The 27,451-nt window shown below is 38.0% G+C and overlaps 1 protein-coding gene across 10 annotated transcripts in view; it reads right to left on the reverse strand.

Moving 5' to 3' along the window:
- Positions 1 to 350: 350 nt before the first annotated feature.
- The window catches only part of ADAM22 (ADAM metallopeptidase domain 22), a 179,938-nt gene continuing 152,837 nt past the window's right edge, over positions 351 to 27,451 (reverse strand). Inside the window, exons 26-33 of one of the 10 annotated variants that reach the window (XM_036328280.1) lie at positions 25,403 to 25,420; positions 18,666 to 18,773; positions 16,142 to 16,239; positions 15,724 to 15,790; positions 13,393 to 13,503; positions 9,721 to 9,750; positions 5,370 to 5,493; positions 351 to 1,043 (exon numbers count right to left, since the gene is read on the reverse strand). In XM_036328280.1, coding sequence (XP_036184173.1) covers positions 1,023 to 1,043; positions 5,370 to 5,493; positions 9,721 to 9,750; positions 13,393 to 13,503; positions 15,724 to 15,790; positions 16,142 to 16,239; positions 18,666 to 18,773; positions 25,403 to 25,420 — 577 coding nt within the window. In that variant the 3' untranslated portion in view covers positions 351 to 1,022. Of the gene's footprint in view, positions 1,044 to 5,316; positions 5,494 to 9,720; positions 9,751 to 11,048; positions 11,136 to 13,392; positions 13,504 to 15,723; positions 15,791 to 16,141; positions 16,240 to 18,665; positions 18,774 to 25,402; positions 25,421 to 27,451 lie in introns of all 10 variants that reach the window. The other 9 variants (XM_036328275.1, XM_036328271.1, XM_036328272.1 and 6 more) reach the window with 9 other exon arrangements.

The following is a 27,451-nucleotide window of genomic DNA, read 5'->3' on the forward strand; positions in this document are numbered from 1 at the left end:
CCCAGGAGAACAGTGAGCAGGTTGGAGGACCCCCGGGGAGCAGCCACGGCATAGAGGGCCTGCAGGCAGGACAGCTGCCCTACTGGATGGTGATCCTGCAAGCAGTGGAGGCCTTGAGTTTTGCTGGGCGTGTGTCCTCCTGGTCAACTAAAGACCCAATAAAACTGCCTCCACACTATGCACAGTTTAAAGGGATGTCACATGTTTTGGACAAATACCAATTATGGAGACACATTTACAGCACTGACTACTACTATATTTACAACATCACCTGCTTCTACTCTTTAGAGATCATCTGATGGATAACAATGATGTGACTGTGACTGACTGTTTTGAGGCATTTGGCAAAATACACTGTGTGGAACAGCTGCTTTTTAATTTTAAAAATGTTGACATATGTACAATTGTCCTGATATGCTGATATAAATATGAAAAGTAAAAAAAAAAACAACACACAAAAAACCTAAAAATACATGTTTAAAGTTAGCATATGGGATATTGGCCTCTCAAAGCGTTAAAGTCCTGCAGAAAAATCCTATATGCCTTAGCCCTGCATGCTAGTGTCTATTATGGCATGTTGTTTCCTTAAATGTGGAAAACAATAAACTGAAGCATCATGCACACAGTATCACTGTCTACACAGCAAGGATGGGCCTCAGAACACCAAGTTCTGAATCCACTATTGTCCCTTAGAAAACTTGCTACATTTGGGTCGTGTGAGTTAGTTTTAGCGATACTTCTACATATATCTGTCATGCGGATTGTCCATTAATATACCAGGACCTTTACTGTTCCATGTTATAGTGTAACATTTCAGTAGTTCTTCTCAGGGTTCAGTTAAATCCTAAGCCAGTGACGAAAAGAAAACGGTCTCCAGATGTGAGACTCGGCTTCTCTGTCAGGCATCTCCAGGGGGTTCGTAGCGTCTGGAGAGCAGATAGATTTGCAGTGATTCCGTGAGGCTGGGTGTCTATAAAAGTTGAAGTAAACAGTTTCGATGTGTCACATGTAAACAGTTGATCTTAAATGGATGTCTCCCAGAGCTGCACAACAGAGAAAAGCAAATTGCACACTGTGAAGGCAGGAAACAGACGTATTGTGAGCTATGAAGATGAGAAGGATTTGGTGACTCCACCCATACTTATGTGATTGTAGACACACACGCTAATGTGTAATTTAAGAAGTCTAATAAATGGATAAAATAAACACTAATTTTTAGCGCTTTCTCTTACCTCTAAACCTATATCTCAACCTTTTTAACAACCGTCATCGTTTAATACAAAATGACTCCTCTCATCCTCATTTGTGTAACTCAGAGTTTTGAATACATTAAAGATGGTCTCAAATGAAATACTTTAAAATATTGTTTCTTTAAACTACCCCCTTCTTTCCCTGAGATTCTGAAATAGCCAGCTGGAGCAGTGGTTCTCAGTCCACCGGCACAGCTCAGTGGTCTGGGGACATTTTTTAAATCCCACTTCCTGGACAATGCACCAAACCAGTCTCTTTAAGTGGGACTCAGGCCTCAGACAATCCCACGTACAGCCAACACTGAGTACTGACCTCAGGGAAGTATGATTCCACCACCACCCACTTCAAAATCACTGCCCTGGGCCCATGACCAGGTTATACACCCTCCAATTCCATCTCTACCGCCTAGAACAGTGTCTTCTCCTGGGAGCTGACATGTCAGAGTACAACGATGCATCCAGGGCAGGACATCAAGGCCTAATTCCTCACCTCTTCCCTCTCCTTGCCTCTGCCACCAGCTCTTTATATTGGCCCTGTTCATATCTAATTTCTATGATGTTCAGTAATTGCCTTAATGGACTGGAAGCAACTTTGGCATGATTAAATATGAATGTAACTCAGTTCACCAGAGAAGGAAGGCCAATTTTTAAAAAAATATCTAGCTGATAAATTATGTTTCCAGACAATATGATTTGGGTATAATTATTATAAACATGAACAAAGAAAGCCTAAGGGTGACTTAGGTTGCATCCAATTTCCACTTTTACTGGAAGTCTGGGGCATATAACTAATGAGTTTCTGGGAATGAAAACAAAGAAATAACTAAAGAACTAAATGGATATTTCTATATAGGTTCCCTTGATATGTTCTCTTGAATCTTCATGGATTCTTATGCTGATGCCCAGGCTGGCGACCCCACAGAACTGTGGTACAACCACCAGTGTTATCGACCTCAGGTCACCTTTAGATGTCCTTCTCACTTAAAAAGACAGCCATCTCCTCACACTTTGTAAACCAAATCTCTAACTGTGAGGATCATTGTGGGGGGATAATCCATGTTGGTGAAGACAAGTGACTATGAATGGCTTGTAGGAGTTTGAGGGAAGGAAGATCTGGATTGATGCTCACAGGATGGCATGGGGTAATAAAGAGTTCAGGCTTCAGTGAGTCCAGTTTCCTCACAAATGGTTAGGAAGATTAAAAAATAAGTGACAGCCCAGCACACTTGGCTCAGTGACTGAGTGTAGACCTATGAACTAGGAGGTCACGGTTCGATTCCCAGTCAGGGCACATGCCCAGGTTGCAGGCTCGATCCCCAGTGTGGGACATGTAGAAGGCAGCCAATCAGTGATTCTCTCTCATCATTAATGTTTCTATCTAATGTTTTTCTCCCTCTCCTTTCCTCTCTAAAATCAATAAAAAGTATATTTAAAAAAATAAATAAATAAAAAATAAGTGACAGCTTGCCAAAGGAACAAAGAAACGACACTGGGAAAACCTGAAGGCCACGATGACCCCTGACAGGACAAAGAAGCTAAAAATTGCCACGCCATCACTTTTAGGACAGTGCATGACCTTGGCCATGTCTGTATCACTGTAACAGAGGGGTTGCTGATAGAAAGATCTGCTGGTTATGCCCTAACCAGTTTGGCTCAGCGGATAGAGTGTCGGCCTGAGGACTGAAAGGTCCCAAGTTCGATTCTGGTCAAGGGCATGTACCTTGGTTACGGGCACACCCCCAGTGGAGGGCGTGCAGGAGGCAGCTGATTGATGTTTCTGACTCTCTATCTCTCTCCCTTCCTCTCTGTAAAAAAAAAAATATATATATATATATATATATATATATATATATAGTTTTTTAAAATATATTTTATTGATTTTTTACAGAGAGGAGGGGAGAGGGATAGAGAGTCAGAAACATCGATGAGAGAGAAACATCAATCAGCTGCCTCCTGCACGCCCCCTACTGGGGATGTGTCCGCAACCAAGGTACATGCCCTTGACCGGAATCAAACCTGGGACCCTTGAGTCCGCAGGCTGAGGCTCTATCCGCTGAGCCAAACCGGTTAGGGCAATAAAATATATTTTTTTAAAAAAAGATCTGCTGGTTTGATTAGCCACAGCCCACAAAACAGCCTGAAGACAGGGGCTGCCTATTCTGCAGGACCCTGTTATCCACTCATGTGGATGGTCCACAGTGGACAGAACCAGCCAGGCCTTTCACACAACTGTCCCAGAGGCTACAGTCTTTACTGCTCCCCATGCTGCCCAGGAAGGGGCCATGGTCAGTCATGTCTTCTGGGGATTGGTCATTCTCAGGAATTCTCCTGCGGGAAAGTTTCTAAAACCCCGCACCCTGGCATGACACCCCAACTTTCTAGCAAAAGCAGCAATGAAGACAATTTATCGGGGAGAGATACTCGGCAACTCCCCGGTGAGGGAAGGAGTGAGATCGCCTTAGATTTTATAACCACATACACATATCATGAAAAGCTGGATGCTTATTAACAAGCCCCTCTTTTAAGGCCTGGAAGTTGAATACTGGGAATCTGAGTTATATATTTTTAAAAAATATATATTTATTGATTTCAGAGAGGAAGGAAGAGGGAGAGGAGAGAGAGAGATAGACACATGAATGCTGAGAAAGAATCACGATTCCCAGGCATGTGCCCTGACCAGGAATGGAACTGTGACCTCCTGGTTCTTAGGTTGACGCTCAACCACTGAGCCATGCCAGCCAGGTATATCTGAGTTATCTTCTTCCTTTTCATCTTTTATCATTTTCCAAATTAACATATAAAGATAATTTTTATATAATTAACAAAGCACCGTTGATTGTTTTTAAAGTCTTTTTTATTTAGAAATCAGCTTATAATGTGTTTTCTTACTGACTTTGAGTTGAGGGAGTTAAAATTTGAATGATCCACATTTACCTTGAACTCCATAAATTCGGTTCAGGATCAAAGAAGCTCTGGAATATTTTTCAAAACCAAAGGGCCTAGGAACCCAGGACACATTAGCAGATAAACCTGCCAGGCTTTTAAAAATTTATTTTACTTTTTTTGCAAAATTATCTCTGAGAAGATCAACATTATAATGTTACTGACCACAACAGAGCCAGGACATCAATTAAGGTAATTATTCTTCAATTATATTTGTCACTTAAGCCTTGAAGGGCTGGTCTGCCTCTCTAAACTCCACTGTATCTCACTTTTCACATAATGGATCTATTTGGGAACAATGGATCTAATCTGTAAGACTGATTAGCATCATGATTAAGATGTAAAAGAGGACTTAGTATTTAAATGAAATATCTGGTGAACCTTATATTTATAAAAATAATCAACTCAATGAATATTTTTAAGTCTGGCTTTTTGTTGTTGTTAATTCTCATACAAGGATATTTCTCCATTGATTTTTAGAGAAAGTGAAAGGGAGAGGGAGAGACAAAGAGAGAGAAACATCAATGTGAGAGAGACACATTGATTGGTTGCCTCCCACACATACCCTGACCAGGGCCAGGGGATTGGGCCTGCAACCCAGGCACATGCCCTTGACCAGAACTGAACCTATGATACTTCAGTCTGTGGGCTGATGTTCTATCCACTGAGCCAAACCAGGTAGGGCTAAATCTGGCTTTTTAAAATATAAAAGGTTGCTAAATTTCACCCTACCTATTGTCTACTCTAAATATTACAAATTTTGAAGTCCCCTTTCTTTGTTGCCAAATTCCACCCCCATCTCCAAGACACTGATCTGATTTACTACTTCTAAAATCCTATTGGGTGTTATTAGCCAGAAAAAGGCCTGAGTAAGCAAACTGGGCTCTCTGGCAGGTAGTAATATATTAGCTACACTGAATAATGAGATGTAAATATGTAGCAATAAATCCTTAATATACACCAAATATTTCTAGAATCTATCAATGCAGGGATTAAAATAATTTGCAAATATAAATCTGAGCCTCAATGCCCCCCAAATCGTGTATTTTTCAAACTTAATGTTTTGCTTTTGCTTATGAACAAAGAGGAAAAAAGAGCTCTCTCTTTGAAAAGGTGAACTCACAGATACAGGGTCATGACCGATGACATTAGCGTACGGAGGAAGTTTCCACATACCCTGGCACTTTGTCGGTTCGCTTTCTTCTCCTCGTCGGGAAGTGGAGGCATTGGGTAGGGGTATTTTCTGCTGGAGGCAATAGACCCAGTTGATGAAGATGGAGACTTGGCAGGAGATAAAGTCCTGAGACGTTTGAGAACACATGAAGTAAATATTATGTGATGGCCGAATGTCTTTTTCAAATATCTGAAAAGTGGGTTCAGAACGAACCCTCTGACTTCTCCTTTCATAGGCCACTACTGCAGAGGGTTAGCTATTGGGAGACAACGTCATTCACAGCACTGGAATGCTGGCATTTTACCTTCCTAACCTATAGCTGCAATGGACTTTTTAAATGTTAGTACACAGAATCATACTTTCAACTAGAAAGCCAAGAATGGAGTGTCCTATGGAATAAAAAGCTAAAATGGAGAAGGGATAAAATTATTCTAAGAGCTCATAATGGTGAAATTAAGTATACAACATCTCAATAGTCTGCCTTATTTTTACCACATAAATTAAAAAATATATATATTTTTAGCACGGTTATTCCAATTCTATTTTTAAGGCCCCCAAATACAATACAAATGCTACATTTATTAGTTGCTAAGTCACACACCAGTTTACACAAAACTCATGCATTCAGAGGCCAATGTGTTAGTTGTGAAAGAACAAAGGCAAATACAGTGATTTTAATAATAAATTAGTAAACATGCAAGCAGTAAGGAGTGCAGAGTTACAGCCAAACAAAGAGTCTGATGAGAACATACAAAAATGGTCTGATTAGTCCCTCCAATCAGCATGTCTGCAGGGGAGGATTCTAGGCCATAGATGTGGATCTTGCTAACTCATGTAGGTACACTTGGTGTGTCAATAAGGTGGCTATAGTGTGATTGGAATTTTACTAAAAACTAAAAAATAACACAATGACAAGACCCCTTCCTATTTGGATAACATGTGTTCTCTCCATCATGGAGATGCTCCAAATGAAAGATTATATATAAGCTCTTGGCATATTATGTTGTTCTTGTTGATTGTGCACGTGTGGTGGTTAATATTTGTGACTAAACAGAGCACACTGGAAGAGTCCATATTTGCCATCTTGTCTTTAAAGTTAATAAAACAAAACAAAACAAAAAAACCCAGCTAAGAGTGAAAAGTGTCACCTCATAACATATCAGTGGAAGATAGATGTGATGATTTAGCAGTAGCTATCCATTCATAAATGTCTACACATGGATGTGACTACACATCCATGACTCCTCAGTTCCTGGTGCAAAGTGGTAATGACCTACACAACTGAATTGCTTACACTGTCACATTAGAGCTCAAGTACTGATTTCTGAAGAATGCACCTCATCAGCTTCCTGTGAGTGACTGACTCCACCAGGGTGCATGGGGCGGGGGTATAATACTGGCTAGGAGAAGATCTGCATCCTATACCGTATCCAATGGCATAAAGATGTCTTTCTTCCTTCCTTAGTTTAAATTTTAGTTCCCATCCATACATTATCCTTTGCTCTGGTTCTGTCATGGTTTTCAAATCAGTTTCCGTTTTATGAACACTGAATGCAAGCTACTGTTTTAAAATATTTTTTTCCTACAAACCCTGAACGTTCTCGCTCAATTTTAAGAATCAAGAGTGATTCCGTTCGCTTTTAATCTAGAATTCCTAATGTTCCCTCTGTTTTTGAGAAATGTCCAGAACCACTCCTTAGTGTGACTTAGACTATTTAGACTGGACTTCTCTTGTGTCAATGCTCTCCACTGTGGAGCATGTGGGTAGAACGAAGAATGTTAGTACTTCAAATCCTCTAAAGTACTATTAAAGTGATATACTACAACATAATTTTCTAACTCAGAAACTAATGATTTCTAAAACAGGACTATGAACTTTAGTAAACAAATTCAATATATGTGGAATGAGGACAAACTTTTGTATTTAAATACAACTTTCTAAAACAAGGGACATTAACCTCCATTCAGATTTTTAGCCTAATCACCACTGAGAAGATATCCCAGTTCAAGAAAGCTAGTCAGATACACAAACAACTAAATCTCAGTTACTTTAGGGGATCATGCAAGACTAGTTTAATTTGCTGCAGTATATGTGTCCTTAACATGAGCCATTAGCTTATAGCTTCAAAGTCATGCCAGCCATTCACTGGGCCATGAGTGGAAATGACCAGCTTTGTACACATACATCGCCATTCCAATGAGGACTACAGTCCAGTCTTCCCCTCAAATACCTTCCCATGACCAAAGCCAATAATGACTTCAAAGAGGCGGTATTCTCCAGAACCCCAAAGAAACTGCACATGAACACATAGGCTAACTGATACTTGGAACCTGAGGGGAGAGAAGCTAAGCAGGTAGGTTTTGTTTAGGGGAGGGGCATGGGGTCCTGGAGGTTGGGTGGAATGTGAGAGCATAAAGGGGATTATCTTGGGGTGAGGGGGATGGAGAGCCCCAGAGTAGGAGTCAAAATAAGAGTTGAGAACAGGGCAGGATAAATCAGTTTAGGGAAAACAAAAACAAACTTGACATTTCTTCCCAACCACCTCTAGGCTCTTTTCTGACCCTGGCTACTTGCCCGGTGGTTTCGATCGCTTTCACTGACACCCAGGCATGGGCCCAGCTTATTCACTGACAAAGCAATCTTTGGGCAAATGCTACCCATTAACATCACTGCATTTTTAAAAACCATCATAACCATAGAGGGTGCCATTTAGAATTACACAATGGAATTGTGCCTGTGTGCCAGTGCATTGTGGTGTGTGTTAGGGCTGCAGCAGATTTCCTGGGCTTGCCTTTAGGAGATACGCCTGTAAGGCCAATCTCAGTCCACTTCTGCCCCCCAGCACAGTTACACGCAAGGGACACAGGTCCACCTCTTGGCTGTGTTCACATGCAAATTTAATGGTAGCCTAATCCTGAGGGGTTTATCAAGTATCCTAGGATAGGATGTACGTAGTCAATGCCCACCCTGTTACTTTTAGGTAATTACAGTGAAATGGAAAGGGAATAGATTTTGGAGTCAGAGCCAATTCTGGTTCTAAAACTGGCTGTGCTACCTTGAGTTACTCTTTGTGCCTCAGTTTCCTCCATCCAGAGAAAGGGAATAAGAATACCTACATCTCCTGATGTTGTGAGAAATAAGGCACGCAGTACATGACCATTATTAAGTTCATTTTCAGAGTCACAGCATTTTCCATGAGGTCATGGGAGTGGACTCAAAATCTGGCGATGAAGTGAGTAATCCATCCGCTAATACCCAAGAGTAAGGATACCTCCCAGGGGCTTGTAAAGCCCTGTCACCCACGGAACTACCTCCAGGATCTAGGTGTGGGGAGATCATTCTCTTGCCCTGACCCACCCACTCCTTCCTAAAGTCTGGAATGTATGCCCACGACAACCTGAGCGACCAGTCGCACGAGCACTGGGGAAGGGAGCACAGCTGAGGCACTCTGATCACTCGGTGTCTTTTGGCATTTGCTTTGCTCTTTGTGGTGATGTGATTCCTATATGTTAAAGGGCTGGCTGTATTCTGGACCTGTTTCCTGCATTCACTAAGTCCCCATTGCATTTTGGTAACGATGCCAGAAACCTCACACCACACAGGGGTCCTTAATAAAGAGACCTTTGCCCTCATTGATGGTTTTGACAGGAAACGTGATCCTGAATGACCTGGCAGCCAGTGAAGCAGACCTGAGCTTAAGCATAGGGTTGGCAAAGAGCGTCAGCCAAGGCATGGATGCACTCGGGGCCTGCGATGTGAGGCATGGCTTGGATGGAGAGTGGATGAAATTCTTTCTGTTGCATTAAAATCCTCGTGCGGAAAGCCCTGGGGTATCTCAATAATTCACCACTTCCACAGAAATTCTGTATTGATTACCCTTAACAAACCAAAAAACATTACTTCTTAATATGACTATCCCCTGTGGAAACCCACATCTCATATTACCAGAGGCGATAAAGGAACCCTCTAAACTTGCCCTTGCAGCTTTGCACGTGCAACCGGGGGTGCTAAAGCCACTCCCCATCCAACTTGAGTTTAGTCATGCAGCTTCTGGGCAGACCTGGGTGCCGATTGGAAGAAATGTGAACTCCTCTCTGGGAGCCACATACACTACTCAGCTCACCCAGGGGAGGTGAATCAACTCTTCCGGGGTACCATTTCATAAATTGTTGCTGCAAAATGCTAAGTCCACTTAGGCATAACAGCCCTAGCCCACATAGGACCAAAGATGTTCTCTTTTGGTTCCATGACTAATACAAGTTATAATCTGCCCACAAGCCTGAGGAAGACAGAGAGGAGAAACGGGACTGCAGGTAAGCCAAGATTCCAAATAACATTCCAAACCATCTTACCTGTCTTCCTGACGCTGGCCATCTTGGGAGCTACAGGTGAGGGCGGGATGTTTGAATGTGAGTGTATGTGTATGAGGTTCAGTGGGAAAGTGGTATAAGCAGAGGGACAGGGCAAGAGGGAAAGGTGGGGTATAAAAGCAGGATATATTTCTGTGAGCAGGCAGGGATTATGCTTTCCTTGGGGCATATGCGAATGTATGGATCAAATTCAAATGCAGGCAGGTCTAATCATTTTCTCAAACTATACATGTCTAAACTAAATGGTACACAGGAAGAGAAAGTCCACCTTACATGGGTGCTGAGAGTTAAATCCACATTTATATTTTGATATCTGTTAAATGCTGACCCAAGTCATGGCAATCAATAATCAAAAGCTTATAGTTAAGTTGTGTTCAGCAGAGGTAGCAGTCCAGCTTATATTTTCTTCTTTATATTAATTGTCACAAAGTAAAAATGGACATTTGTCTTTAGGAAATCACTCTGCTATTATAAAGAGTGAAAAAATGCCATTGAGAGCTCTTGGAAATTCTCTTTGAGTTGCAGTGAATTGAGTAAATATGCTAGTTTCTAAAATGTACAGATGCTCTACCTGCTTGTTTGTGAATCAAGGGCATGCTGCAGATCTGCTTCCTGTTCTATCTGAAGTGTTAGACACAGCATTTTTATTGGAATAAAAAAAAATTCCTTAGCTTTGCTGAGAATCTGTAAAGCACTTGTCAGCACAGCCCTACTCTGGTAGCAAATGGTTGTACTGAACAAATACAACCTAAACTCATTCCATACACTCTCACGTGGCCAATATTCTCTCAATAATTTTCAAGTTACAGCTAGTCATGGCTTTTACTCGAAGTAAAATTTCACCAATTGCATTTAGTTCCTTTTCGTATTTTTCCTTGAGTTTTCGTATGCACTATGCACTCTTAAGGTGGTAAGTAGGAAAAATGCACTATGGAATAAGTAGATTCTAGAAATTAAATTGCTCGGGTTAATAGTGCTTCTTTATTAGTGGAAAGGATGTTTCATGCCCATAGAACACTACATAGCATAAAATGAACAGAAAGCTACTAAAAAGCTCAAGATGGTAACAAGGACATGCACTAAGTGGCAACCCTTTCAAGTGGCTTCATTCGAAACATTCAGAAAAGAGCTAGACTTGCTCATGAAGCCCAAAACAGAGAGAGATCAATCAAAAGGCAGCAAAGAAACAAGGACCCTCTCCACCTCTGGGAACTTGTATTGGGAGATACAAGATGGAGAGCCAGTCACACTACAGTATTTGTATGTGCTGGGAGAGTTTGAAAAGGATATAAAATTAATTTATAAAATACCTAAAGTATGGTCCTTCAGTGTTTTTATTCACATCTTCTACCCACTTAGCTACATTATAGTCTCTTTTGAACCATGGGCTTAAATACCTGCAGAAAGCAATGGAAGGAACAAAGAAAGCAGAACAAGATAGAAAAATCTGAAAACACACAGCACAAGCTTAGCAAGGATGTTCTTCACCCTCCAAATGCAAGTGACTATGGCAAATAAACCAGGATGGATGTTGGGTGGTTATGAGGCAGTCGGTACAATCACATGAGCAGAAACTCAGCTACCACCAGGCTCACGGCATTCTAGAACCGATTCACATTTCAGGAGAGCCTCTCCAGTGGTTTCCCAAAGGGACTCAGAAGCTCTTTCAATTATAGTGCTGTGAGCAATCCCATTCACCCACCTCCAAAGGGGCCTTTTCCAGGCCACCTCTCATTGGGCTCCTTGGTTTTCAAATGGTAATGGCACTTTCTGAGAACCCTGAGGGCTGCCATTCCAACCTGGTTTTTGGGCACATCCCCCAAGAATAATGGAAAGGAGTCACGTTCTCTTTCCAATATGAAAGGGAAGACTTTAAATGGCCTCTTTCTCCTGATAGCAGATCCCAAGCTGGAATTTAACAAGAAAGGTGCTCCAGTCAGCTCTAGAAGGAGCGGGAAAGGTCTCACTCTTCTGATTCTGGAGCCCCAACGCACATTCATCGTGGTCCCAGCAGGCCTCCGTGACCTTGAGGCTGGGTTTAGTAATTGAGGTGCGGCTGTCATGGTCCTTCCTCGTCCGCTTGCACCCCAGACTAAAGTGTTCATTTTCCATTGTGAAAGGGCCCTCACAGGTTACCTTCTGAGGGTGTGGGCACCGTGTGAGTGATGGGCAGCAGATAATAATGGCCGAAGGTAGCATTTCCCAGGCGGATCTGGCAAAGTCTCCATCAGAATTAATCACAAAGGAAAATCTTAAAGGCAGTAAAATTGGGAGTGCAAGTTTTGTTTTCTTTTCACAGTTTCCTTTTATTTTTTACCCTGGGGGAGAGTTGCAGACTTGCGGGGGGGGGGGGGGGGGGGGGAGCGGCAAGCAAAAGCATGTTCCCTTAGTATTTGCCCTCTTAAAATAAACCTAGATTCAACAAATTCAGCCTTGGATGAATTTGGAGATTTTACTGAGTTTTCTCATTTTAAAAAGTAACTTCTAGAAACACTATAGGCAATGAAGATCAAGTTCTGTAAAACTTTTAAGGTTATTTGGAAACAAACCAGGGGAAATGATAAAATATACTATTTGTGGGTCCAGTTTGCGTCTTTCCTCCATATGTAGTTTTAGTTTGTAAATGCATTTAAGTATTTAAATGCAAATGCATTTAAGTCAAGACTATATTGTCATAGTTACATAAACAAATTAGATTTTTCCCCCCATAATCATTTCCTTTGTTTTTAGCTATACCCAATATATGCTATAAAATAGTTCACGAAGTTCCCTCCTTAGAGAAGGGTCAGGTACTTTATATGCTTATAAGACCATTTTTGCTAAGATAGTGTCCCTTGATTCTGGAACAACTCACACTAGTTTTGCCTTTAGCCACAATCATTGCCAACTTGTGCTTTTCACAGAGATAGCCATTAAAACTTGCATAAAGATTTCCACTGAGACTCCGAACAAAAAGAAAATAATCAAAAAGCAAGTGCAGCCACAGATGAAGACTCGTGAATGCTGGGGCCTGGGGAAAACTGTGGGAAAGCCCATGCAGCGGTTGTCATCAGGTGACACATAGCCACACAGCAAACCGGATCACCCGCAGGCAGATGGCCACATCCAAGAGACACGTGTTCCTCTCACTGACAGTCTTAGAAGCTCAGAGGACTGGTGCCATGGCCATTCCATGAAACCTGCAGCCACATGGCTTGACTTGCTCCTGACGGACCTTTTCTTTCTTCTCAGGAGCATCTCAGATGGGTGTGATCACTTCACTAGAGGTCACTGAAGAGAGCTCTCAATTGTTGCTCCTCCCGGGGATCTGCTGTGACAGTGTCATCACAGCGGGCTTCCTAATACTCTAGGTCGTGGTGGCTGGAGTGATGGGGTTTTATCAAACTGCTATAAACCTGCCTATGTGGCTTGACTTGGCTTGTAGCGCAACATGCAAAAAATAAAATAAAATGCATTAGACAGGAGAGGAGAGCTCTGTGTGCTCTCCAGGAGAGAAAGGCAGAGGAAAACTAGCTGGTGCTGGCTGGACCAGGACCACTTCTGAGCAGACGTCAGGGGTCCGTCAGAGATTAAATGACCCTGTTCTCAGCCAAGGAAGGGACTTGGAGGGAGATTAAGTGGCAGCCCAGAATGGAGGGGCAGGTGGAGACTGACCTGTGATCCAGACTCCCTGTCTGGGGGCTGTCAGAGCCCCCTGGGCTTATGCCTTGGGATGGGACTGTCTGGGCGAGGGAGTGCCCAGGCTCAGGTGCTTGGGGCTCCCTCCTGTAAAAACACAATATATAATACAAAGTCTAAGCCAAAAACTGGTTTAACATCACGTACAACAGTGAGGAAGATGCAAAAGCTTTCAGGGGGGAAAACAATACATTAAACCAGGATATCTTGTGTTGTTAATTAGCAGAGTATGCATTCGTGGTGCATGTTTTAATTTATGTCCCAATGTTTCATCATCCTGTGGGATGATGAGATACTAAAAGGAATGTTGAAATAACAGATCTGGTAATACCTCTTAGTCTAAAAAAATTAAAAAGATGTGTTTTTCCATGGTCATTCTGCTCCTCATACGGTCACACAAATGATGTTGTTATATCAGAGGCAAATGGGATTATTTAACAAATATGGAAAGGATTAAAAAAACTTGTCAATATAATTCTTGATATGCTATGTATTAGTATTCCTTCTAAGAAAAAAATATATATGCAGTACAGTGCCTGTACAACAGGTATGTGGTCAGCTTCACAGACGTGGCTCCATTTAGGTAACATGAGACATGTAACCCAAATCTGGAAAGTCTGAAAATTCTGAGGGAATCCTTTATATTTCTTCTTCGTAAAGATAATTCCATTATGATCGCTTATTAAATGTTATAACTGAATTATCTCACAGGCAAGATTTCTCAAGGGCAAGCTAGCAGCATAATATTTATCATATGATGCAAGTGGGAATTTTACAGAAAAAATTGTAAAAATAAGTGATCGCTCTAAAAAACACTGTTATGAATCTTGCTCAACACCAAGTATCCTTTGGGTCCTAAACTCACAGTTTTAATATAATGTTGGATCTTTTTTCTTAGTCACTTGAGTTTTCAAAGCATTGTTATACGAAATACTGTTAGAAAACTAAACAGTAGGAAGTTCTGAAGAACATTTTGCAATTTCATCTATACTACTGTGAGCCACTGGGATAAGTTAAGGAGCCCTTCACCAGGTGACCTCATGCAAAATAAATCAAACAACATTCCAAGAAGAGTTTATCCACAATGAGTCCTAAAGCATCCAAGCACTTTGGGGATGTATAAGATAAACTCTAATAGATTAGTTATTTATGATGGAGTTCTATGATGCCATTCTGGGCCATGCAATGGTATCACTTGAACCTATCTATTGTTTCTATGGTAAAATATCCTCTAGGAAACTTCGACAAGCCACTTACAAGACAATACCATCAGCAGGAAGGTCCGAATTTCAGGGCAATGTTATTGTCCTGGACTGAAAAAGGCAGGGTATACGATGGGAAAGCTAACATAAGTTTCTGAGAAGCAGTTAACCAATACCTGCTATTCAGATTTTTTAAAATATTGAAGTCATAAAGAAGCAACAGAGATCCTGGGAGGAAGAACTAGCGCTGAACTGAGATATTAGTAAAAAAAAAAAAAATTTAAATGGATCAAAAAAACATGGTTAATTAAAACCAGGTGGTAAAAATCCAGAAGCAGGGCCAGGTGTTTTATTCCATGGGGTTTGGGGAAGCTTAGTTTTGCTTGTACTTTATTCAGTGGAGAAACAAGCAAACACAAAAAATGTGTTTAACTCATTATAAATGACTTAAATGTAACTTCAGATCCCATCCCCACTTTTTTAAAAAAAATGTGGCTATCCTTCAAAATGGATAGTGTTGCATTTAGTGACAATGATTCCGTTAAAGAGCAAGTTTAGGTAAATGCCCTTATAAATGTCCCGGGAAGAAAAATTTAAAGGGGAAAGGAATTCCATTAGTCTGAGAGAATGCTTAGCGTGCTGCCAGGAAGCCCGGGAGAGGTGGTGTCCCCTGTGAGCAGCATCATGCTCTAGGACAGTGGGAATTTCCCCCGGATGCTTCTAGGCTGTGTGACTATTGGGGAGAGGAAGGGTGACCCCTCTGAAATGGCTGGACCCCAGGGGATGAGAAGAAAGGAATGTTATCAAAATTCCCTTCAAACGCAACCAAGACACCACAATGGCAGGGAACTGGAGCAAAAAGCCTGCAGCGAGGGCCAGACCCCACGCTGTCAGTGAATATGGCTTTGGGCACAGTTGCGGAGATGCCTATGTAAAAGAGAAAAGCCATGGTTAATTTTAAAATGGCAAAAAAAGGAACTGAAAAGACAAAACCACGGCCAGAGGCATGGTTTACAGTTCTCTGGCGAGCTGGTTAATTAGCTTTCCACACTAACTGCACAGGACCTTGGATGATAGCCTTTTTCCAGGAGAGGTGCAGACTTACTCAGTGGAATTAGACCGAGGTCTAAATCTTTTGCCTCTGATTTTCTTTCTGTTGCCTCCCACATTACCTGAAAAAAGATAGGTTATAGCTAGATTTGAATATAAGTAATTTAAAAAACCCACCATATGTTTAATTACATCGTATTTCAAGTGGGTGTCATTTACAGCTGGCATCACCCAGAGCACAGCGCTTTACAGCTCTGTACAACCTTCCCAATGTGTCTAGTGCGCTGGTGCTATCAAATCCTCTCATTTCCCATCCAAGAAAATAAAAAGAACTGAACTCATAGTAAATGCCCTTTCTCCACTGGGAGAGGAGCTAAAGAGCTCACAGAAAAGAACAAGTCTTTACAATCAGGAGCCACAGAATATAGAATTTGGGTCATGTGGACAGATGGGTTCAGAATGCCACCCTGTACCTTGCCAAGAGTTACTTCGAGGTCGCCCATTTTCACAGATGTCTGTATGCTTTGTGTCTGGAATCCTTTCACTCCAAGAATGAGAGAGTCCGTTTGACCTGAAATTGAAAATGTGTATATATTGTGCAAAAATATAACCCAATGAATGTTTAGAAATCATTAAGCAAAACTTGTAAGTGTTGCTGTGCGTTAAATAAATCAAGAAAGAAAAAATCTAAAATGAATGAACAGAACATGAACATCTTCATGAAAAAGGCAAAATTACACAACATTCAATTTAAGAAAAGTCAAATACAATGGAACCCCATTACAACAGTTTATCACTGCAAAGTATCAGGATACAATGCAAGCCAATTACATTCCCCAGAGCACAAACACTACACAGAGCAAATTCACTACATATTTTGGTTATACAACCCAAGTAGCGAGTTCTAATGGGGTCCCACCATAGATGTTTCTTAATTGTAAAGCAATGGTTTCCATTCAAATATTATGAGAACATGGACTTCCAAGAGATTTCATTAAGATTTGTTCTATTTAACCTGGCTAAACTTTATCAGAGGAATACTTAGTTTTTTTAAAAAAACAATAAAATTATTTTCTGAGAATTGGCATTTTCTCTCTATATATGGCACTCCCAAAATGTAGTTAACTGTCCAATAAGTGTTAACTGTTAGTTAACTTCCCAATTAGTAAACTGAGTCATATGGTTGTTATGGGAGTATCTCTCACAAAGCCCATGCACCATGAAGCCCTTCTGCTATTTAAATCAATTGTCCTGGCATCTTTAAATGAATCGTCTACAAGAAGCAAAATGTCCACACCTACCTTGAACCACATAAGAAAAGTATTTTAACAAACTACATATACTTAGGAGAAGTCACATAATCTGATACTATTATTAACTACTTAAAAGTCATAACCCATTGAGATTTTACTAAAATCTGGGAATTATTCAATTAATACTTCAAACCCTTCTTGAGCTACTGTAGGAAATAGCATTATACTTAAAATCTTTTCCACATAGTATTCAGTTAATGCTAATAATGCCTATTTTATAAGGAACTTTCTTCACTGAATAAAAATAAATCAACACAATTATTATATATGAATTCCCTAGATTGGAACTTATTCAACATCATTTGCTGATTAAGAATGATGCCCATTTTGTACAGGACAACAGAAATTCTACTGGAACCCACTGATTTCTCCACTTATTTACCATATTATTTACTTTAACATTAAATATTTGACCGAGAAAAAAAAACTTCCATGCTGAGAGAATTTAAGTAAATCTTATTCTCTTACTCAAAAAGCCCCCAATAAATTAAAATAATTTTTTTAACATCCTTCCGTAGAATTGTACTTGTTTTGAAAAAAAAAAAAAAAAAACAAACAAACACTATTTTTACTTTTGTTTTAAGCTGTGCTATCTTAGTAAAAACACCCTTTCATTCTTAAGAGAGTTCCAAGGTGGAGTTCCCAGCTCTTCTACTGTCCTTCCTGATTATTTATAAAGAGTGAAATTTTTACAGATGATTCACTCTCTTTAGAACTCCAGGAGACATCATGCTTCTTTTCAATAAACTAGCAATCTACAAAGTAACTACTATGACCAAAGTAATAATTAGGGCTATCAATCTTTTTTTCCCTATATATTATACCCCCACCAACAATTAAAAAAAAAAAATTCTCCACAGGAAAATTTTAGTGTCTTTCAATGAATGTCTTCTTTCCTAAAACATCCCACCTATTTATTTCTGCTATCAGTTTATTTTATTAAGCAATTATAAAGCATGCAGAATTCTAAATGGTGTCATACACCTTAAGTTCCTGCAACAAAAATATAGCATCCAAGTTTAAGACATATAAACAATATCTTAACCCCATCCACAATATTATAGGACTTAAAGCATTAAATATACTTAAATTTAACTGGCAACCAAGCTCTAAGTCATAAAGTCTAGAAATAATCATTTCAGGCATAAAAGGCAAAATCATAATATTCAAATATATGATTCACAGAGAAGCAGTCTTTTTTTTTTTCACAGCAAGCTTAGCTTTGATATATTTACAATTAAAACATATTCAACACAGCATTCATATTACCAATGTATTTTAACAGCTGCTTTTATCGAAGCATGACAGTAACCTTTTTCTTTGACTACCAAACATGACATAAAGCTCACCATTTAAAATATGATAGAATACTAGGTATAGTTTCTTAAGCCATATAAAGAGCAAGATTGAAAAACTTGGGTTTCTATATAGGGTTTCTATATAGAGTTAACATTATTTGTTTTGTTTTGTTTGGATTTCTGGTCTGATTTGTTAAACAAGTGGTTCTGAGCATATGGCATTTTGAATCAGAGTAATCAAAGAACAAAGGATACTATTTTTTTTTAACATTCAAGAAAGAAGGAAGAAGTAATCAAACCTGCTGCAAAATAATGAAATGTTCTGACTAATGGAATAATGTGTGATGGAACAGGTAGAAATCTGAAAATGCGACAGAAAAGCAGACCTCTTCTTAGAACTAGATGCTGAGTTTGTGCTGACTCCAGGAGGAATGTCGCTATAAAAAGAGTCGCCATCTCCAGGCTTTTTTACATAATCTCCCTGGGGTAACTGTCTAAGGCATAATAAACATTTCAGAGTCAGAAAACAAGACACACACACATGAATACAGACATATACAAATATTATTTCAGGAAAAAAAGAGGGAGGGATAATGATCTACATGAGTCAAATCCATAACAACACATGAGATTATTCATACATGTGACAAGTTCAAGTCCTCCTAGAGATCAGAAATGCAGTCGCTGAAGCCTTTACAGTCTGAATGAATAAAGCTTTGCTTTAGGGGGAAAATATAGAAAGATGAAGTTTTTCATTGTCAGTTCACTATACTTAGAGGTGTTCACTGCAGCTTTTGTCTTAAAAAAAAAAAAAAAGAAATGGTGCCAAAGGAGCCCTGTTGGACAGACAGTCCTTGCCCGGATAAGACATCGTTTTTTTCACTGTGGAGAATAAACTATTCATGATTTCTAAACATTATATAAAGTAACCTTGATTGGTCCTTTAAAAAAAAATGGATGGATTTCTAAGCTATATTCTATAACTTAATCCAAATAAACTCTTATTCAAGGTCTCTGTTCAATTTGGAACTTTACTGTTGATTGCACAAAAATATGAAGAAATTGAAAAAGATTCAAAGGTGAGTCAAACATATAATTCTATAACTGCACAGTAGAATATGTAAAGGAAGATAATTTAGCAAGAGGAGAAAAGGGTTGAAAAAGTAACTGAATCTTGATGAAATGATGGAAGGATAATTGTAGGTAACCTCGGTTCTCTATCTCCACTGTAGGAGTGAAACGGGGGAAGTCTGCCCTGTTACTGACTCTACTCACTCTGGTGATTAGCTAAGATGGGAACAGATTCCTTCCTATTCCTCTGTCTAAAGGGATAGGGTAAAAAACTTTAGATCGGACTACCTAGTCGGCCCCCTTCCTCAGTAGTTAATCTCATCACTTGCCAGTGCCTGGCCCACAAGCAGCCAACTGAATAAAACACTTGATTCAGTTCCATTCAGTACTATTGCTGGAGGGCACGGATTAGCGTTGGGTGGAGAATTTCAAACAGAGCTGTGCTGAAAAAGGTCTCCAACAATGGTGCACATTTGCTAACTCCTTTTCTCATTTGGTTTTTCCTTAGTTACCATGCTAGTCATGATTACTTGCTGATGCTAAATTCTATCCAAAATATACCACTTTCAGATGTTTGCTTCCTTAATCAAACACTGTTTCAAATGTTTGAAATACTTGGTCATTCACTCTATTAAAGTACCAAATAACCTCACTCATATTATTTCAATCCTATATATGTATTCATACATTGTTACAAATCTAAAGATTTTCTGACATAAAGTACATATATTAATTTGTGAAATTAAATCTACTCTTCCCTTTTAAAGAAAGAATTCCTCATTAAATTTATAAGACTAATTTTATCTATAATTCTTTGATACATAATCCTTCAAAATATTTTAACCCTTTAAGTTTTAACCCTTTAAGTGACTTCAGGTCATAATTGTAATCTTCCTGTTTCCCAGAACATTATGAAAAATTAATTTATTGAAAATATAATACAATTCTTCCATATTTATAGTGTTAATAATATAGGACAAATAATATATCTTCTTATGCAAGAGATCTTTAATCTCTGCAATTATATTTTCTTTCTTGCCGTGCATCAGTAAAATTGTCTATCAATGCTTGAAAAATGCTCTCAATAAAATCAAAGTTCTCTGTTGCCTTTTGAATCATATTAATATTTATAAAGGAATTGCAGAGAATATCCCATCAACATCACATAATCTTTATGTTTAACAACTCATGTTTGTCATTATTACCTTTAATGATAATCTTTCTAAGCTGATGAGATGTGGCTCACTAAATTCAAATTAAATAAAGACAAGTTCCAACTACACTTGACCTTTCCCATTAATTCCTCCGAATTACCTTCTCCTTACATGTCTCTGGCATTTAGGCATTTACTGAGGCCTCCTTAGCTGATAGCACAGGATTAAATGGATGGCACCCATTTTTTTTTTTTTTTAACTGAGCATGTTTTATCACTCCTTCATAATTTCTGTGCAGTACATACTCTTCTTTTGCACAGGGTACAAACATCTTAAATGCTAAAAATATTGTAAACTGTGCTTTTCAGTCAGAGGGCTGGAAGGGAGTTTGAGTTCAATGAATTTCTGGGACAGCTTGTTTTTTCACCCCAGCCAGATCATATTCTTAGCTATTTCAAAATACAGAACTACTTTGCATTCTTAAAATTCCATTAGTAATACATGTAACTTTCTTCACATAGTAAATACATGAAAATGTTAATGATTACTAATTTTGTTAAAGAGCTCAAGCATAAAATTGAACACCTTTCACGGTCCAGAAATGGACCCTTTTAAATACCCATCATATATTATAACAAACTTATATCTTCTTGTTTAACCTGTAGTGAAGATAGAGAATATCAGGTCCCCATGATCAAGAAAATAACATTTCATCATTTGTTATAAAAGATCATAAATGACCAACTAAATGATCTCTTTACATTTCTTTAAATTGAATTTATCTTTCTAGTCTTTGTGTCTTTCTTACTAAATTTTGGTGGTTTCATAGAATTTTGGAATCCAGCAGTGACTTGAAAATCACATTAGGTGACCTGACCAGTGCTAAGTTTTATAATAGGAAAAGTACATCACACTCCCCTGTCATATGTAAATATCTTAGACATGTGCATGAGTTTTAAAAATAAATAATGACCAAAAGAAAATAAAAGCTTATTTAGTTAAATTCTTTTTACTCAAAAAAGAATTGTGAGGGAAGTCTGATCTTCCCTAAAAGGGTCCATTGAATCATAATATTTAATTTAATGATTCTTGCACATTTTCAAAATGAGAATACAATGAAAAAATATTTAATGAAATCTTCACCTTAATCCTGAAGGAGGCGTTTCTCCAGTGCTTTGTCAGTGTCTGGGCTGTCTGTCATTGAAATGATTACTTTACTGTTTTAAAAATATTGTGTAATGTGTACCAAGTCACACTGACAGATGCATGACTATCATTGAAATAATCATATAAAAACAAACTAAGAAAGGCTTAAAAAAAAAAGGAGGGAGGTTCACAAGCAGAAAATAAAGTGGCTAAAATAGGTGAGAGAGAAAAGAAATGGGGAAGGGCATTTCTGCTGAAGGCATAGATCAGTAACACACGATCTAATTGTTTATTCCATTTCACCTTAATCATAATGATGTGTGTTCATTTCAGACAAAGAAAGATAATATTTAAGCTGAATATAGATGCCTTAGAAATCCAAGTTCCATGGATGTTTTCTTATTCTATTGCTATTTGCAAATCTGCTTGAAAACTGAAACTCAAACTTGTAATTCTTATTATAAAGTGTACAGCTGCTAAGTCCTAAAGCAATTATGCTAAAGTATAAACAATAGCATGAACTGAAAAAATCATGGAGGCCTTCTTCACTGAAGACTTGAAAGAAAAGGACCAACCAATAGCCATCCTTCTAACTACAGGACATATAAGAACTCTCCCTGGCTCCTAGGCTCCATGGTCATACCTTCACAATATGACCCTGGCAGGTTTAAAGTGATGTCATTCATGTATGGGCTTCTGCCTCCACTCTGTCCCAGAATGGAGCTTCTATATTCCATTAAGGCATTTGTAGACAAAAAGGAAAAAAATGGGTTTGCTTCTTATCTTTTCGTCAGACCTGCAATTAAACCTATCACAAATTCCTTCTATAATGAAAACCGTGAGGACATGTTCTCAGAGGAAACATTTATTAGGTATCTTCACAGAATTACTTGCCTGACTTCTCCAATATTTTGAAAGTTATGCCCAATTTGGTATTTCTGAGCTATTATGTAATTAATATAAATCTGATAACTGGCTACCAATTTAATATGGTCTTACATTTAGTGTCAAAGCAAACTTTTATGTTCATCAATTCGTTCACCAGCTTAACCAGTATGTGCAGGGCTCACTTATGTCAATGAATGCCACCTTCCTCTCTGAGAACCACATCCATCTCTTTCATTTGAAGACCAGAGTAACACGATGTCTTCAGAGACCACATACCAATAACTTCCCTTGCCATAATGCTTTACAGATTACAAGGAACTCTATCTGGTTTGAGAGTTGAGGGAAGTTTAAGTGATTTCCCAACACCACATACTAGCAAGTAGGTGTCTGATTTCTTGTCAATTGGTCCTCTTATCATGGAACCTCAAAGAAAAACTCAATTTAAAGGCAAGGACAACTCAAAATTCTTATTCCTACTTTCTGGCATCCTTTGAAACTGGGCACATCTTTAATTGAGTATCTGAAGATATTTTTACAAGACTATAAATTTCTTTCTTTCTTTCTTTATTTATTTATTTTTATTTTTTATTTTTTATTGCTTAAAGTATTACAAAGGGTATTACATATGTGTCCATTTTATCCCCCTATAAATTTCTTAATGCATGCTTTTGTCCATTGGCCTTACCACTTTCTCTATAATCATTTAACATATATTCTCAAAAATAAAAATCATTCAGAAGATATCTATACATTCATGGCTTCCTGATCTAAAGTCCATTCTGCTACTCCTCCACTGTGAGAATTATTGTACAAACCCTATGGACAAGGGCAGGAATAAATAAAGGTTGCATTAAAACAAATCAAAATAAATAAAATAAGTATCTGCTTACGATGAGACAAGTCTCAAAACATAAACTAGATTCCAAAAGAGTAGTCAGATTGAGAAAATGATGATCAGTACTACCAACAGACATGAAATCATACCAGGTACACAGAGTCTTAGTGTAAACATCTCCTTAACTATACCTATGCATATACTGAGTTAGAATAAGACTGGTGCACAGCTTTACATAGTCATCTTTTTTTTTTTTTTTTTGTACTGTGGACAACTCCTTTATTCTGGACAGTGTCCCTGGTGAGGACACATCTTGGAGCACTTTACTTTCCCTTTTATATAGTCAGCAATGTTATATTACATTATAGCTTTAGCTCCTATGGAAATGAAGTTGAATCATCAATTTTTTATCTAGTTAGTCTACTTCTGTTTTTCCCGGAAGAAAGCCACTCAACTTAGATTTCTGATATGATGATCAACTTCTACTCAACAGAAAGCTTAAATGGCTCCGGCTCTTCTCCAGTGTTTCAACACACAAGAGTCTTAAAACATGGCACAGAGAAATCTGTTTTTAAATTTTAATTAAACTTATTAAATTAATAAAATTTCATTTTGCCTGTTTTACTTTTTGCATTAATAAGGAGTTAGTTACTCCAGGGCAAGGTCAGTTTTTTCTAATACCTATGTTAACTGACCAGGATCTCAGTTGGTACCCTGTGGGCACCATTTATTTATGGAGACTCTGTAGATACTTAGGGCTAAATCTTATGGAAATTTTAAATTACAACATGAAAGAAAACAGAAGGTAAAGTTTACAATTTTCATTGTAAAAGTCTTGCCATGTTTATTACATCTTATTCCTAATTGGCCGCAGGCATTTAATAAAACAGTAGGAAAAGCTAAGGAAGTAGTAATCTGCAAAGATATCTTGAGTACAAAACTAATAACTCTATGATGTACAAGACCTGGTCTGGGCTATCAATTTCCAGGATATTTCATTTTGTATCAATAGCCAACAACATTAGTACTTTTTAAAATGAAAAGGGTGTACTCAATATGGGCTAACTTAGGTTTATTTAAAAAATAAATTCTTACAGAACTATAGAAATGCTTTGCATCCCTTTTTATGCTGTAGATTAAACATAGACTTTAAGGTTATGGATGAATGGGGTACCTAGCACTATGGGCTTTTTTTTATTTTTTTAAAAAATACACTAGACAACCAGATTCCAACAATGCAAAGCATTTCTTTAACTACCTGAACAATGATCTGTTCAGTACAAAAATATTTTCTTATGCAGAGATTAAACAGGCTCATCACATGCCAGGACATTCTCCTGACCACAACACTGTGCCCATAGAGATTGTATCACTTGCGAGTGGAAGTTACTGATATAACAACAGTAACAAATAAACAATAAGTCTTCTCCGAAAGTACTAGGCAGTAATAGTGTTATAAATGTGAAGGAAAACTAATTAATGTAAACGGTGACACCTTAACATAGAGGACACTTGTTTTAGAAGGGGGAAAAATCAATTTATAAAAGTAACAGAAATGCCAAAACCGGTTTGGCTCAGTGGATAGAGCGTCGGCCTGCGGACTGAGGGGTCCCGGGTTCGATTCCGGTCAAGGGCATGTACCTGGGTTGCGGGCATATCCCCAGTAGGAGATGTGCAGGAGGCAGCTGATTGATGTTTCTCTCTCATCGATGTTTCTAACTCTCTGTCTCTCTCCCTTCCTCTCTGTAGAAAATCAATAAAATATATTTAAAAAAAAAAAAAGTAACAGAAATAATTATAATATTGCTGGATGAAAAAAAAAACATTAAAATTAAATAACATTTTAAAAGTAATACATTTCACAGCACCATTATTAAAATTGTCATTTTAAGGTCATGAAAAATCAAGTTTAGTGTATGACTACTTAGCATAAAAAAGTAAACCTGACTTATAATTGCATATATGAATTCCAAAGATGCGAATAAGATTTAAAATTTTTAGTTGCATGTTGATTATTCTCATCACATACCTCTGTTCTCGATAGTTTCTTTTCATGGACAAGTAGAGAAAGGGAAAAAAAAGAATTAATTACCTACAAAAGTACATTCAGAGAGAGCATTAAACATAAAAGCTCTAGCATTCATTGAAGGGTCTCCACTATAGGATTCTGACTAGCAGAATTAAAACAGGGAATCCGAAGTCACAAAACCCACATTTCACTTATATTTAGAAGAGACACCAAAGGATTAATGACAATATTTTCAAATAACTATTTTTAAAGCATAAAAACTTCAGCTATTAAAGAGTAACTTTTCTCAATATCAATTGTGTCATATTAAATACTGTATTTTGTAATGTTCTAAAGTCAACCCTGTTTCAAATACAGGTTTTCAGGTGTGTATATTGCTTTAAATAATAAAATTAAGTAATCAAGTTACTTATATAAATTGTTTTAAAAAATAAAAATCATAATCCATTCCTTTTTAGATACAATATATACCCAAACTAAAGCTATACCTAAGGATTCAAAGTAGGAGAACATAAGTGGACACTAGAACATTATATTTCATCATGTGTGATACATTAGAGTCAGTTAATTAACAGCTGTTATGAGCTCCTAAGTTGTTACTTTTACTCACAAGCTCCGCATTAGAAATACTATGTTCAAAGTTTAGTCTCCTGTATTTTACGTGGTCATAAACTACAATAAAATTACACGAGTTTCAAAATAAACCAATCTGAAAAGATGTGTTCTAGGGGATGTGGTATTGAGGCACCAGTGACTTTTAACTTTTAACTTAAAAGAACTAATTTATAATGTTCTATCATGACCTAATTAAGTGCTAATATTTTGAGGACAAGTTAGAAAAGTAAACCAACTGAACAGTGGGCGCCTTCCTCCAAGATCAAGATGATGTTTCCTCATGGGTTTTGTTTGGAGCACCGTTACCTGCCGATCTACTCTGTGTGCCCTATAGGTATCTCATTTAATGATGAGCTAATGAGGTTAGAAGTGCCAATTAGTTACTTACTATTTTTCATTCCTGAAACCATTAGATGGCGGAGAAATATGAGCCCTGAATCTTTTTGTTCAACATATTTTACTTTTTATTCTCTCAATCTGATTACCTGAGTGGTCCCCTAGTTTCTTATTTCCTATTCTGCTATTTCTTGACTCACTCTAAAGCTTGAATAAGGGGTAGAAAGTTTAATTGGAAGGATTAATGAGAAAATAAATGAGCTCTCAGATCCTAAATCCAGTTTTTGAATTTGAAATAGAGTATGTAGAACATCATATTAATAAAATTAATTTCTGTATTAACATTTTCTACATTCTCATTCTATTTTTAAACATATTCCTTATAAGTTCGATAACATTAAAACATTCATCTCTTCGCTTCAAATTATTTATGAAGACAATACTGCAGTACAGAAAAAAAATTGTCTTTTTCCTTAATGAATCTGCAAAGTACATATATTTAGAAATAAAAGTAAAAACAATGACACTTCAAAAATTTTCATAAAAATAAGAAATGATATACAGAAAGAAGTACTTTTAATTCTAATCATTAAAATAAATGAGCACAGGTCATTTCATTAGCAATAGGAGATGTTTAGGGTTTCATATTTTCTGAAAGGTTATTTTTTCCAAGATTCTACAAATGAAATATTATCCTGGCTGGTGTGGCTCACTTGATCAGAGTATCATCCCATACACCAAAAAGTGACAGGTTTGATTTCTGGTCAGGGCACATACCCAGGTTGTGGGTTCAATCTCTAGTCGGGGCATGTGTGGGAAGCAACTGATCAATGTTTCTCTCTCTATAAAATCAATACAAAATCTTAAGAATGTATTACAAATGAAATAACAACTTGCATCAGTAGGTGGCAGAAAATCACACAATATAGAACTAACCACTTTCCTATCTCCTTTCACATGAAAATGAAACTACTGAGCTACTTCAAAACAACGCTTGTGATGGCAATTACTGCATAAGTCTTGCATCAGGCAAGTCAATGATATTGTGTAGCTCCAAGATGGAGTTAATTCACCTGAGGTGTGAGGGGAGATCAGACA

The sequence above is a fragment of the Myotis myotis genome, unplaced genomic scaffold (genome assembly GCF_014108235.1).
Source record: "Myotis myotis isolate mMyoMyo1 unplaced genomic scaffold, mMyoMyo1.p scaffold_m19_p_11, whole genome shotgun sequence".
NCBI classification, from domain to species: Eukaryota; Metazoa; Chordata; class Mammalia; order Chiroptera; family Vespertilionidae; genus Myotis; species Myotis myotis.